Genomic DNA, 15033 nt, shown 5'->3' with positions numbered 1-15033 from the left:
ACTCTTCTATCTCCCTTATATTTATATACTAGTGCTTTGGAGTTTATAAAGTATTCTCATTGTACACAGAGACTGATACACTGTGGTACAATCGAACATAACGGACTTCTCTATGAGCAGCAATGCAAGGATCCAGAGCAAGGCTGAGGGACTTATGAGAAAGAAAACTAGCCACATTCAGAGGAAGAAGTGTGGGAGGAGAAACACAGAAGAAAAACAACTGCTTGAACACATGGGCTGATGGGGATATTTTTGGGGAAGTAGACACTAAACAAGAACTCTAGTCCAACTATCAATAATATGGAATTCAGTCTTAATCAATGATACATGTAAAACCCAGTGGAAATGTGTGTTGGCTAAGAGGGGTTAGGGGGATTTAGGGGAGGGGGAAAGAACATGAAATAGGTAACTATGGGAAAATATTCAAAATAAAAATAAAAAAAAATAAAATAAAGTGTTCTCTTTAAAAACAGTATTGGAAACAGATAGAAATGTTATTTTACCATTTAGTGGAAAGGAAGTTCAAGATCCCAGTGAGAAAATAGCCTGCCCATAGTTCCAGCTCATGGTCACAGGCCTTCTGATTTAAGTTCAGAGTCTTTACCTCAGTCAATCCTCCTTCTTCCAGAAACTTTAGTGTGGATGGACTCCCCCAACCCATCCCCAAAACATATACACAAGGATCTTCTCTTCTCTTCTCTCCTCTCCTCATCTCATTTCTCCACTCGATCCTAACTCATGCCCAGTAGGTTTCTCTGTGGCTGATTCCTAGAGCTATACCCCTAGCCCCTACTCCTGGCCAGAGGTTTAGCTTGCCATTTGCATGACTGATATAACCCCTGACCTCCTCAGACTCATCAAGTCTAAAACCAAGCTTGTTCTGAGTCCTCCTAGATAGATTTCTCCTTCTGATTTCCCCTCTGCCCAGCATATCTCTCCATTTCAATTTGTTCTAAATAGTTCTTCTAGCCCCCCACCCACCCAGCCTGCTTTCCTCTACTATTCTTTCTGAATTTGTATCCAATCTTGTCATTTTGAAGTAAACTCTGACATGCTCCTGGAGTCTCAAGAGCACATAGTGGGGAAAAGATAAAGAGGGGATAGAGGTCACAAATGGGGACACGAACAGGCAAATCTCTGGGCCTCCAGAGCCACCCGGAGGACTCAAGGAGAATGGCCTGGAGCCATGTGGGCCAGATCCCTGGACCAGTTCCGAAAAGGAACATCACCCTATCCCACCCCAGGCAATAAGACCTATGATTCCTCGTGGCCTTTCTCTCCTGAGAGTCTCTGGGTCTCTTTCTCTACTCAGGAGTGAAGGACTAAATTGTGTTCTTCCCATTGCCATAAAGTGGGAGTCCAGCTTTCCCATTTGGGGAGGTTGACCCAGAAGTACAAAAATCATAGGGAGCCACAGCAGCCTACAGAGCCTCTGAGTTCTATCACCCCCTGACCGTGTCACTTCCCCTCCTAAAAAAGCACACCAACTGGAGTGAGAGTCAGGCCTAGAGACAGGAGGTCCTAGGTTCAAATCCGACCTCAGACACTTCCCAGCTGTGTGACCCTGGGCAAGTCACTTGACCCCCACTGCCCACCTTTACCACTCTTCCACCTATGAGACAATACACCGAAGTACAAGGGTTTAAAAAAAAAAAAGCACACCAAAAACAAAAAGGATCACACCAAGCAGATAGTTTATTGAGGGCCCCTTGGGCCAGGCCTGGATATACAGCATGGGGAGGGGTCAAATACACTCGCACTAGACAGCTGTGAGCGGGCCAGTGACGGCAAAGCAACGGTGTGGTCAGGCACAGCAGGGCCAGGGAGATGCTGAGGGACCCCCTCCCCTAGACTCTGCAGGGGGGGCCTTTCTATGTCCCCCAGGCTCTGGGGGGAACAAAAAAAGCTCTCCCTGTGTCTCCCAGGCTCTTCTAGGGACTGAGAACACCAATGTATCTCCTGGGATCATTGAGGAACAAAGAATCCCTCTACCTACCTCCTGGACTCCCCAAAGGGTGGGACAGGGAACTTCCTTTCTGTATCACCTGGGTTCTAGGGGAGCTGAGAACTCCTTCTGTCTCCTGGGCTCTGGGGGAGCATAGAACCCCTTTTGTAATTCCTGGTCTTAGGAAAGACTAAGATTCCCCCCATCCACACACCCCTGGGGTATGCCCTGAGCCTGGCCAAGCTGGGCAGAGCAGGATGGGAAAGACAGCTAGCTGATGATCTCTCTAAATTCTCTATAAAAATTAAAACTCCTTTAGAAATAAATAGGAAGGGAAGTTGAGGAGGGAAATCCTTTGTGGGGTAGGGTCATCTCGCACAGAAGAGTGCCCTTTCAGAGCCCCTAATTCTGACCAAAAGCTAGTGGAGGGGCAGCAGCAGACACGAGGAAAGATAGAGATAAAGAAAGACACAGAAAGAGAGAACTATGCCAAGAGAACAGACACACAGAGGGAGAGACACAGAGAGAGAAGGAGAGACAGAGAAAGAGGGGAGAGACTCAGAGAGACAAACACAGAAAGGGATAGTCAAAGAGAGGGGAGGAACATGGAAGGGGGAGGTCTCAAGTGATTCCTGGATCTGCTCAGGGCCCCCATTCCCTCACAGAGAAGGCCAGTGTCTCCCCCTTAATGTGCCCTGGGTGGGGAGGGGAAAGGAATAAGGGCCAGAATTCCCGGTGCAGCCTCAGAGATCTCTAAGCACATAAGGTCACTCCCTCCTCCTGTCCCCCCAGGGGAGGAGAGGGGCCCAGGCATGACTACTCCAGGTAAATGTCTTCTGTGGGGCACGCATATTCCAGGTGTTCTTGATAATATTCCAGGAAGGCTCGGCTAGAAGAGCAGGACAGAATAAAAGAAGGGAGAGCCCCAAGCTCACTCGACTCTCTTCTTCCAACCCCCTACCTGCCACCCTACTTCTCCCACCTCTTCATTCCCATCCTTGGGTGCTTCAGTCCATTTTCTGTACACCCTCTACTCACCCCACACTCTGGGCAACAGGCCGCATGGATTCTTGGGAGACAAACACATGGCAAGCAAAGCGGCTGAGAACTGGATGTTTGGTAATGAAGCCAAAATAGCTGTGAAGAAAGGGGTGAAGAGGAGAAGGCTGGAGGTAGGAGATGGGGCTCTTCTGGAATGCTCCTTCTCCCCTTCCCTTCAAGGCCTCTGGACATGTCACCATCCACTTTGATGACTGCACTCACACTCTATCCTCCTAGTGTCTCCAATTCATTCACTCTTGTGACCTCTATCTCTACCTCAAGGGAAGAGGAGGAATTAAGGGGAAAGAGAGGAACTGTCTCCTTAAGGACCTCGCCATCATTCACAATTGTTCATCCTGAGCACTAGAATTCCCCTCTGACCACAGTATCATACCTTCCATTTCTCTTTACCCACTCCTTGTCAAATATATTTCTTTATCGTCATCATTCATTGTCTTCAAGACTATAGTTTTTCTTTATGGCCCCATTCTATTAACCATGGCCCGGTCTTACTTCCTTCTGCAGCTAGACACCATGATCAAAGACTCCAGGAATGCTCTCTTTTCCACATTTAAATCCCTTGACCCCCTGACCTTATGCCTTGATCATTCTCAACACTGGTCGACTTCCCTACCATCTCTCCTACTCCTGAAATTGGGGGCAAAAATCACAAAACCATGTTTCCTGCAGCTGGGTCCTTACTGCTGCATGGCAAAGCTTTTCCTCATCTCTGGCTGACTATCAAATTCCCCCAAATGGTTATTTTAAGATTTCCTCTCTCTTCAAGTTCCTATCTTCACCCTTTCTCCTCTTATTCTTAGAGAAAATTTTGTCTTCTTTACTGAATCCAACTTTACTGATCCAACATGAACTACTTTGACTGGTCTTCCTCTTAGCCTCTCAATGTCCTCCCATGGGTCCTTCCTCCAAACTCCAGTCTCAGAAGAAGATACAGCCCTCCTCTTGAGAAAGCTACCACCTCTACCTGTACCCTCCATTCTAACTCTCCCATTACCTTGCTCTAACAAACGTTGGTGAGGGAGAGAGAAAGACAGAGAAAGACAGAGAGACAGAGACAGAGACAGAGACAGAAACAGAGAGAGAAACATGCTTAGGTTTCCAAATTCTTTAAAAACAAAAAAAATCTTTTTTGAGAGCCTACCACACCTTCAAGGAGAGCACAAGACCCCTATTTTCTTCTCTCATTTTTGTTTTACTGCCAAACTTCTAGGAGTACCATTCTGTACTTACTCATTCAACATTTACCAACTACTCAAAAGTCAATCTGGCTGTGGTCCCCATTCTACTGGAACAGTTCTCTCCAAGTAGATGAATCACTTCTTTATTACCAAACTAAATAGTCTTCTTTCTGTCCTGTCTTGAACTGGAATGTGGAATGTAACAGTTGACCACCTCCTCCTTCTCAATTCCTTCTCCTCCTTTGTCTTCCATGATGGGACACCCTTACTTTAATGAGTGCTCTTTCTCTTTCTCTTATTTTTAATTCTCTTTAAATGTGGCTATTCCCTGAAATTCTGTGTTTTGTCCTCTATTCTCCCTTTAAAATCTCTCCTTTGCAATTTTATCCACTAACATGGCTGAAATTATCAATTCTATGCAGAAGATTTCCAAATCTATGTATCTGCCCACAGCCTCTCCCCAGAGCTCCAGTCCTATATTTCTAACTGCCAATTGGACATCTCCACCTGGATGTCTCACTGACATGCCAAACTCAAAATGGCCAAAACAGCATTCGTCATCATCTTGTCCCACTTCCTCTAAGTTCATTACAAACGCCACTGCCTTCCCAGTCTCATAACTCTAGGATTATCTTTTCTTCCCCCTTCTCCTTCACCCTATGAAGATGTCGAGTCGTGCCATTTCTACCTTTTTCCCATTCATCCCCTCCTCTCTGTAGCCACAGAATTTCAGAATTGGAAGTGATCTCAGAGGCCATCTAGTGCAACCTGATTCAAGTGAGCTCCCTTTCTGACAAGTGATCATTCATTTTTGCTGGAATATTGCCCAGCACAGGGAATTTACTAACTCCTGAGTCTGCCTATTCTTGAGAGAATTGTTAGGAGAACCCCTCATCTACCTTCCTCTCCCTACCGGAATCACAGAGTCTGAGTTAAAGGGAACCTTCGAATCTAACTAGTTCAATCCATCCCTGAGCAGGAATCCCCTCTACATCATACACAATATGTGCTCCCCATCCAATACCCAATATTCCCTCATTCCCAACAATTCTGAACTCTTGCTTTCTAACTTCAGCCGGTCTTGACCCTCCCTTTATTCACTCACATGAGTTTTTCTCATGCTCCCTCGAAGACAAAATGGAGAGGCTTTGATGAGGTATTAATCCAAACAGGTGTATTCAGAACTAGTCAAAGGACTTGTCTCAAAGTATAGTAACTAATGGGGTAATGGAGGGAGGACTCTAGAGGAGTCCTCTCAGGGATGTAGCCTTGACTTTTTACATTTTTTAACCAATGTCTTAATGATAATGAGGTCATGGATGCTGTGCTTGTCCAATTTTCACGTTATACAAAGCTTAGAGCAGGGGTTCCCAAACTTTTCTGGCCTCCCGCCCCCTTTCCAGAAAAAATATGACTTAGCCCCCTGGAAATTAATTTTTTTTTAATTTCAATAGCAATTAATAGGAAAAATAAATGCACCTGTGGCCATCACCACCTCCCTGGATCGCTGCAGCACCCACCAGGGGGCGGTGGCGCCCACTTTGGGAATCACTGGCTTAGAGGAATAGATAACTATGTGTCCAATAATAAAGATTCAAAGGGGTCTTGACAGACTACAGCAAGAAACCAAATCTAAGAAGATGGAAACAAAAGGAATAGATGTCAATCAAGTCTTTCTCTTGGGTTCCAAAAAAATCAGTTGTACAAATACCATGAGGGGAACTGTGGCTAGATAACAGCTCCTCTAGGAAAAACTCTGAGGCTTTCAGTGCATCAACAATGATGCACAAATAGCCCCAAACCCTAATTCAATGTTAAACTCAATTAGGACCAGAGAAACAAGGATACAGAGATCATGGAGATGATCATCCTGTTATGCTCTTCCTTGCTCCTACCACCTATGGAAAACTGTCCTAGCCGAAGTGCCCCCTTTGAGGGCAAACATAACTAACTGGAATATGTCCAGAGGAGAGTAACCAGGATTCTGAAGAAAGTAGAGATTACGCCACAAGGGGAAGAACTGGCGCCATTTAGCATTTCAAGGTGAAAGAAAAACTTGGTCAGGGAAGGGGCCTGTGATGGCTGCCCTCAAGTATGGGAAGTATGGTCATGTAATAGTAGGACTGTTCTACAGGACCCCAAAAGGCAGCACTCAGAGGAAAGGGTGGCAACTGCAAACAGGTAGATTCTAGTTTAACATGAGTCAACCTCCTAAAAATTAGAGCTGTCCAGAACTGGCATAGGCTGCTCTGGGTGATCTGGGTTCCCCAGCCCCATCCCTGGATTCTCCCTTCCTATATCATACTGTCCCTTCCTCTCCATTGGATCCTTCCCCTACATTCTAACATGTTCAGCTATTACCCAAGCCAAAAAGATAGATACATAGATAGATACATAGATAGACAGACAGACAGACAGACAGACAGACAGACAGATAGATAGATAGATAGATAGATAGATAGATAGATAGATGGATGGATGGATGGATGGATGGATGGATAGATGATAGACAGACGAATGCATTAATCAATCAATTAATTAATAGATGTAAAGCCTTCCTTTGACCCTGCTGCCCCCTTGTGGGTAATTTCAGTAATAACTTAGTAATAACAACAGAACATTGATACAGATTGCACTTGGAGGTCTGCAAAGCACTGTGGGTCATTCATTTAGTCTGCAAAACACTAGGAGATTCGTGCTATTATTTCCATTTCATAGACGGGTGAAACCGAAGCTGAAAGTGAGGCCTCAAGTGATTTGCCCAGAGTAACACAGCTAGTACAGTGAGTGAGGCAATACTTGAACTCAGGGCCCAGCATTCTATACATCCCTTTGCCTGGCTGTCCCTACTGTATCCCTGGGGAAGGAGAGAACCCGAGTCTGACAGGAATGTGCAGCCACTCCCTCACTTTGTAGTCCTGACAGAGAACTGGGGAGGAATTTGAGATAAGGAGCAGCACACTCTGCAGGCTGACAGAGGCTTTGGAGAAGAGAGCTGCTACGTCATCCTCTGAGGCTAGAGGAAAGAGAAGAGGCCAGGCAGCTCTTCATCCAGGTGAGGAGACCTTCGTGAATTGTAACAGGTCAGTGGCTCTGTGGTCACCTTGTATCTGGTCACCTTTCTCCCTCCCTCCCACCCCTCTACTACTTCCCCAAGGGCTCGTGGACACCCAGAGGTGTCCATTCTTTACCATCTCCTCAGTTAGTTCCTCTTTCCCTCCCTCATCAGGTTTTCACTAGCCTCCAAACTCAAAGACCTCCTTGCATCTTCATCTGCATAGAATAGTCTGATGCTTTTGGTAGTGTGAACCCCTACAGCACTCTCCTTACACACCACACACACACCATGTTAATTCAGCTCTCCTCTGTAGCACATGGGGGGAAACAGCCCCAGGGGACACACAAGGATCTCCTGGGATGGGCACTGGGTGGACTAATATCCATGAGTACATACATGGGAGATCCACAGAGGACATTCACATGTGGTTATACATGGAAGTACTCGCTGGAGGACAGACAATTCCCAGAAGAATGGAGGACCCCACAGGCAGAACCCGAGGCACACAGGAGTGACCAGGGAGTTTGTGGAGCCCATGGGAACAGATGGGCAACAGAGAGTTATGTGGGAGCCCACAGGAGCACACACAGGTTAGACGGGGCTTTACAGAAACCCATGGGAAACCGAACACAGGAGGGGCTCACCAGCTGTTTCGAGGGTGGCAGCCGCAGAACGAGATATTCTTCATCTGGAAGAAGTGACTGCAGCGCTCAAACTGGGGCAGCAGAGAATTGGGAAGAAAGTCCAGCAGAGGCCATCACCACCTGAATGCCCCCCCACCCAGCACCACTGGCCCCACAATCACTTTTAACCATCCCAGGAGCGGAAAAGACAGCTACAACGGAATGTAGAGACCATCTAGTCCAACTCCATCCCACCCCACCCAGCACACGTGTGCACACACACACACACACACACACACACTCATTTTTTGCCTGAGATAACTGTGGTTATAGATTAAGTGACTCAGCCAAGGTCAAACAGGCAATAACGGAACTGCTATTTACGCATCCCATGATTTCTCCACTGAATCATGCCCCTTTCTGTCCTGGCCTCCTACCTCAAGCACCCAAGTCTACCCCACCATGAATCCTCAACTCCCTCACCTCAGGCCCACCCCCACTCAGACTCAGCTTAACCCCTCGAAGGGAGATCTGGAGGTCACAGGAGGCGGGAGGACGCAGGTGGACGGTCAGCTTCCGGGCTGTGGCAATCTAGAGAGGAGGAGCTGGGGGTCAGAGTGACTCCATGTGTGGCTTGCCTTTTCCCTTAATGTAAATCATGTTTATGTCACTTTCAGGATGTTTATAGGCTCTGAATTTTGCAAACGTGTAGGGACATTTGGGGCAACAAAGTCTGGGAAAGTGAGGGGAAGCATTCCATTACAAGGGCAAGGGGGAGGGGTCCAACAGATCCCAATCTCTACAAATGAGTTCAGAGCTGGAGGTGTGTCTCAGAAAGAAAACAGGAATTAAGAGGGCCATCCAAAGAGCATCCTGGACAAGGAAGGCACTGAGTCCAGGAAAGAGGGACCTGGGAAGGATGATGCTACTCCTTAGCCTAGGTCCTGGGGAAGGAGAAGAGCTCTTTGAGCAGGGCTGAGATCTGTCTGCAAAAATGGGGCTGGAGGCCCTGCTCCCATTGTTCCTATCTATGTCAACTGCAATTGGCCCTTGGAGGATTTGGGGGAGGGGGGGGAGTATGAGTCACTTAATTATACTCCTGCTTTAGCCTCCAGCCTCCTCTCAGCTAAGGCGGGGACCAAAGTCCAGACTGAGGCTGCCTAGGGATGGAGAAGGTCTGGGAGCTGCAGTAGTTCTGGGGGGAAAGTGGGGACCAGAGGTCAGGCCCGGAGGAGGTGGAGGAGCTGGGGGCAGGCAACTGGGCATGATACAGCCTCTGTCCCCTCCATTCCTGGGCCACAGGGAGTCACTGGCACAGTCTCTACCTGCCCAGCCCCTCCTCCCTCACCTTCTGCATGGCGGCACACAGGATCCCATTGCCCTGGTGACAGGGAACCTCCACCGAACCCAGAAACTGCACGTTAAAACGTTCCACCCAGCATGGGCTCCGCTTTCCCCCTGTAGAATGAGAGCAGGAATGGCAGTGGGGCAGGCACTGGGAGATTCTGCTCCACTCCCCCCCTTGCCTGCCCCCCCCAGAACGAGTTCCCTACAGAAGAAAAAATGGCCGGCCTGATGAAGTCAGAGCCAGAATTCCCCGTGGCCTTAGTCCCCGAGCCAACAAATGCCGAAGCCCAGAGGGGTAGGGGGTCAGCGCCATCGTCTGGATTGGGGCTGGGGGTTAAGGAAGAGATGGGTACAGTGCTGAAGAGAGGACTGGGGCCAGGGCCTGCTCTGAGACCTTACCCAGCAGATCCTTGGTGGGGCCAGGAACAGCATGGGCATAGAAGGCTGGGAAGATGCCCCTCTCGCCTGTCCTCATGTTAAAGCCTCGAAACCAGAAGTCGTCCTCCTCAGCCTCCACCAAAACAGGGTCATCCACATCCAACTCCACCTCATCGGAATGTCTTGGGATGAACCTGAGGCCAAGGGGCAGAGGTCATCCAGAGCTGGTGGGGGTCAGAGGTCACCCAGAGCCAGGGAGGTCACCCAGGGCTGGAGGGGTCAGTGAAGCTAGGTCAAGAGCCAGTGATCACCCAAGATGGTGAGACAGAGGAGCCTGTTACCTGAACACAGCTCGATGGGTTTGCTCTCTCTCCTCACCATTGATCATGCAGGAGAAAAGCCCGAAGGACTCTGTACCTGAGCAAGAAGAGAATGGGGGTGGGGGTGGGGGGAGGGTAGCAGAGAAAAAACAGGGGGAAGGAAAAGAGAGACAGAGACGGGACGGAGAAATGGGGCCGGGCATGAGAAAGGGGAAGGCTGCGGAGGGAGCGGCCCCTGGAAATTGAATCGGTTCCTCCCTCCCCGTCCCGCTCCGCCCCAAGGTCGGGGCAGAAGGGTCCACTGGGAGGGAGTTCCATACTGACATCCCTCCCCCGTGGGCTTCCCCGTTTCTCCCCACCCCAATCTTCGAAGCTGCCGTACTTCCGGGCGCGGGATCCGACCTTCTCCGTCCCTGGCGTTCCCACCCCATCCCCGCAGCCCCTCTCCTGGGGTACCCTCGGCGCGGGCTCTTACTGGAGGAGCGGGACGTGCTGTTGACGAAGACATTGAGGAACTTCTTGGAAAAGGTGAGGTCGGGGCTGTCCGGGCTGTCTGGGGAGGCTGCGCCGCTGCGGCTGCCCAGGTGCAGATCTCGGGCCCCTGGAGCCCCAGACCCGGGCGGGGAGCCGGGATCCTCGCTGCCGCTGTCGCTGCCGCTGTCGCTGGCCGGACTGTCGTGGCTGAGGCCTGAGGCACAACGCCGGAGACTCACCAGCTCCAGCTGCGTGTGCTCGTCCACCACCAGCGTGTATTTGACCGCATCGTAGACCAGGGACGCGTCTCGGGCAGCTGCGGGGCCGGGCCCCAGGCTCAGCCCGCGAGGGGCCACCACCCCCGAGGCCTCCTCCTCTTCCTCCTCGTCTCCTTCCTCTTCATCTTCGTCCTCGTCCTCATCCTCCTCTTCCTCGTCCTCATCTTCGTCCTCTTCCTCTGAGCAGGCAGCTGAGCAGGCACGGCTGGCTCGGGCAGCCCGGCCTGGCGCGCCCCACACGGGAGTGATGGTGTCCCGCGTGGGGTTGCTGAGAAAGAGGAAGGGCCCCGGCTGGGCGGGTGGGGGCCGCACAGGGGCCGGGGGCCTGCCGGGGGGCTGCAGGGCACCTCCTCCACCGCCGCTGTTGCCGCTGCCGCCACCTCCGCCTCCACACAGTGTCTCCATGTCCACCAGCTCCAGCTCGATGCTGGCAGGTGCCCCCGGGGCGCGCTGAGGTTCCTGCTCCTCCTCTTCCTCCTCCTCGTCATCCTCTTCTTCCTCCTCTTCCTCCTCTTCCGTGTCCTCGAAGGCCAAGCCGGGGCCTGAGCGGCTCCCGCGAACCCCTCCGTCTGGAACACGGCCGAGTTCCGAGGCGGAGACCGAAGCGGATGTGGGGGAGATGGTGTCACTGGGGGAGGGCGGCGCGGGCGGCGCTGCTGCAGGGGCCGAGGTTGGGGCCGGGGCCGGGTGGCCGGGCCCGGGGGACAGGCACTGAGCCGGGCAGCTGATGGGCGACGAGCCCTCGGAAATGAGGCGGCTCACCAGGTTGCTGAGCAGCCACGGCGAATCAGCATCTTCGCTCACGTCGGGCTCCGACTCAGAGCCGGACTCGTACTCGCTGTTGGCCTCGTCAGGCCCGGCAGACTGGCCGGCTCCAGCCCCTCCTGGGCCCACCGGCAGATAGGCGGGCCGCCGCAAGCCGCTGGGAGGCTCCGCTGGAGCGGGCGCCGGCACCGCGGAGGGCTCGGTAGGCCGCGGAGAGGGAGCTAGGCCGGCCTCGGGGGGCCCGGCGTCCAGCCCAGATTCGGTCTCGACCTCGGCCTCGGGCTCCGAGGCGGGCGACGACGCCTCCTCGATGGAGTTGGTGAGGTGGGAGGAGCGGCCGCTGCTGCTGCCGCCGTCGCTGCTCAGGTCGAGCTCCGTCTCGGAGATGGAGGAGATCATGTGGCCCAGGCCTCTGCCCCCGGACCCGGGCCCCGCAGCCGCCAGCTCCCCTTCAGCATCCTCCGAGTCCGAGCCCGAGCCTGAGCCTGGGGAGGACAGCTCCTGACTGCTCCGAAGGCCCCGGCCTCGGCCCCGGCCCCGGCTCCGGCTCCGGCTCCCGCTGGAGTGGCTGCGCAAGTCGGCCTCGATGCCTGGGTCCGAGGAGGGCGAGGAGCCTCCGGGAGCAGGCGGGGGCCCCATGGACGCCTCGGATCCCTCTCCCGACCGGTTTCCTTCGCAGTCGTAGTCACTGGGGGGCCCACACTGTTCCTCACGGTGCCCATCTGCGGTGCAAACATGAGGCCCCCGATGTGCTGCAGGGAGGAAGGGGTGGGGGCGGGCAGTAAGAGCCCCAACCCTCTTCCCACACACTCAACCCCCAACCTCCCGCCAGTTTAGCAGATCCTCTTCCCCACCCTACCCGCACGGCCCAACCCAACGCCCCCACCCCGCCTCCCATCCTCCCTGGCCCTTTTCATTCTCCTCGCCCTCAGGCCCACCACTCCCCCAGCCTCCTTCACTCGCAGTTCCCCTAGAAGTTCCCCTAGCCCGCTGGTCATCCCTCTAAATGGGCCCCGAGCTCGGGGCTGCACCCCAGGAGCTCAGCATCTCCCCTCATTTCCTGAGACCTTCTTTCTGTGGGCCTCACTTAGAGTCCTTCCCTCCACTCTCTCACCATTGTGGGGCTCCTCAGGGGGTGAGGGCAGCAGGGTCTCCTGCCAAGTAGCCCGGGGAGGAGGAGAGAAGCCCCCATTGTTGTTCAAAGAGTCCTGGGGGGAGACGGGGATGAATGAGTTAGAAAGGAGCGGCACAACTGGGCAGATTCATCGGGTTTGCACTTGCTCCTCCCCCATCCCATCCCATGGGGGGACCCACTCCCAAATCCCTCTCCTTTCTCCATACAGAGCAACACACCCCCCAACGTGCAGGGTGGGCAGGGGCCGCAGGCCACACTGGGCTGGGATGGGGGGACAGCTCCTGCTCTCCAGGCAGGTCTCACCTGGGTCCCAAGTGAGGTAAGGTTCAAGGTGGTGGGACGAGGTTTGTGGGGCTCTTGGGCAGAGGGAGATGGGATGAGGGGTGGTGAGGGGGGTCCTTCGTGCCTGTGACCCCCATCTTCTACCTCCCCTTCCCCATCTTCCTCCTCTTCCTCTTCCTCATTCTCATCAATCATCTCAAACTCCTGAAAATCATCCTGGAAGGAGCAGATAGGGTGCGGGTGTTCCGAACGTCCCAGCGAGAGGCTGTCCTGGAGGGAGACAGAAACCCAGAGATGGGGGAAAGAGCCCCAGAGATGGGCAGAGCCTGAGACATGGGGAGTGATGAAGGCCCAGCCAAAGGGGACCTTGGACATCCAGGTGTGAAGGAGGAGATGGGGCCCCAGGGATGTTGTTGTTTGTAGGGCTACCAGCCAGCTGAAAGAGGCCAGCAGCCCAGGGGGCTCCGTGGAGGACCACAACAGGAGTTTGCCCTGCCTGAGAAGAGATTAAAGCCCAGGCTCAGACCACGTGGGACTGTATTGCCCTGCCTCGTGTGCTCAGGTCTGGCTGCCACATTTGAGGAAGAATTCTGACAACCCAGGGATTATGAATACAGACTCCCCAGGATGATGCCACATGAGCCTCGGTTGAGGGGCCTGGGACTATTTTGCCTGGAGAAAGTGGAGCTCTGCAAAAGGAGCAGTGTTGCTTCTGAGGGGGAAGTGGCAAAGTAAGCTAGAGAGATGGCTTTGGCTCCAGGAAGGCCAATGTCCTTCTTGCCTCTGACAGATCCTGGCTGTGTGGCCCTGGAAGAGTCAACTGATATCTCAGCCCTCTAATCAGCCTCCAAGGCTATGATAAGTTGCAGAGAAGCTGTCCACCCTTTCTCACCTAGGAATTCCCTATTTCAGTGAAATCCAAGGTCCACTTCCTATCTCTATTCCTGCTTAGTCCCAGAAGACTAACTCAGGAGCAATGGGAGGGAGGGATTTACAAGGGATAAATTAAGTCCTGATTTAAAGGGAAATTGCTCAATAGCCAGAGCTGGCCTGGAGGAGGAAGGGTGGTCTAGAAGAGGGACGGCTTCCTTCTCCCTTGAGATTTTCAGGCAAAGGTTGCTGGTTGATCTCTTGTCCAGTTTGTTACAGAGGAGTCTTTTGGGAATGGATCCTGTGCCTTTTGAGGTTCTTTCGCCTCCAGATTCTGCCCCTGGGCTGGGATGTCTGGACACACGGCAATTCACGGCATGGACTAGCACCCTTAGGGATACCCAGGAGGAGGGTATCCAGCAGCAGGAGGAAAAGTTAGGCCCTGAGGGGATTTCCATCTCCAGGGGCTGATAGGGGCCCAAAGGCTCCCCAAATCAAGATTTCCCAACTACAGGAGATCAGAATAGCAAAAGCCTCAGCCCAGCCCACACCCACTACACCCCATCTGGCCTGTCTGAGCTCCCATGCCTACCTAGTCTTCACTTTGCCCTGGCCCCACCTCTCCCCACCTTCTCACAAGGATCCGAATCATAGTTGAGACCAATGCCACAGTCGTCGGTGATCTCAGACAAGTCTTCATCGTCAAATTCTTCTAGGCTGATGTCCTGGGGAGGCCTGAGGGGGCAGAGGGATGAAAGATCCTTTAAGGATCACCCTCCCACCCTACTCCCAGTCCTTGCTTGATCCCTAGGAGGGTCCTGCTGAAGCAGGGGGTAGTGTTTCGAAGAAAGTCTTTCTGGTGTGGAGGCGGGACTCTACTGAGCTGCCCATCTCCCCTGCTCTCCTAAGCTACTAAATGTGGGAGAAGAATGGGTCTTCAGGGCACCTGTCCCACTTCTTTACCTTTCAGGTCCTCTGAGAAGAGAGTTTCTACAGAGATTAAAGTAGAGGAGAAGCAGCATAACATACAGGAGACAGGAAGATTGAGTTCAATCAAGTCTTGCCTCCTAGCTATTCTGGCAATGACCATGGTCAAGTCACTTAACTCCTACAGTGGTCCCAGGTAACTCTAAAAGGGACTATATAACAAGAGAAGAAGAAGAAGAAGAAGAAGAAGAAGAAGAAGAAGAAGAAGAAGAAGAAGAAGAAGAAGAAGAAGAAGAAGAAGAAGAAGGAGAAGAAGAAGGAGAAGGAGAAGGAGAAGGAGAAGGAGAAGGAGAAGGAGAAGGAGAAGGAGAAGGAGAAGGAGGAGGAGGAG

At 52.6% G+C, this 15033-nt stretch overlaps 1 protein-coding gene across 1 annotated transcript in view; it reads right to left on the bottom strand.

Moving 5' to 3' along the window:
• Positions 1 to 2494: 2494 nt before the first annotated feature.
• Positions 2495 to 15033, bottom strand: part of MAPK8IP2 (mitogen-activated protein kinase 8 interacting protein 2) — a 63832-nt gene continuing 51293 nt past the window's right edge. The window contains exons 3-13 of the mRNA XM_044679291.1: positions 14345 to 14450; positions 12867 to 13115; positions 12543 to 12636; positions 10387 to 12150; positions 9933 to 10008; positions 9613 to 9785; positions 9215 to 9324; positions 8350 to 8457; positions 7888 to 7958; positions 2984 to 3082; positions 2495 to 2834 (exon numbers count right to left, since the gene is read on the bottom strand). Coding sequence (XP_044535226.1) covers positions 2762 to 2834; positions 2984 to 3082; positions 7888 to 7958; positions 8350 to 8457; positions 9215 to 9324; positions 9613 to 9785; positions 9933 to 10008; positions 10387 to 12150; positions 12543 to 12636; positions 12867 to 13115; positions 14345 to 14450 — 2923 coding nt within the window. The 3' untranslated portion in view covers positions 2495 to 2761. The remainder of the gene's footprint in view (positions 2835 to 2983; positions 3083 to 7887; positions 7959 to 8349; positions 8458 to 9214; positions 9325 to 9612; positions 9786 to 9932; positions 10009 to 10386; positions 12151 to 12542; positions 12637 to 12866; positions 13116 to 14344; positions 14451 to 15033) is intronic.

The sequence above is a fragment of the Gracilinanus agilis genome, chromosome 5 (assembly GCF_016433145.1).
Source record: "Gracilinanus agilis isolate LMUSP501 chromosome 5, AgileGrace, whole genome shotgun sequence".
NCBI classification, from domain to species: Eukaryota; Metazoa; Chordata; class Mammalia; order Didelphimorphia; family Didelphidae; genus Gracilinanus; species Gracilinanus agilis.
The sequence above is the reverse complement of the archived record's forward strand: the minus strand, read 5'-3'. Positions and strand labels throughout refer to the sequence as shown.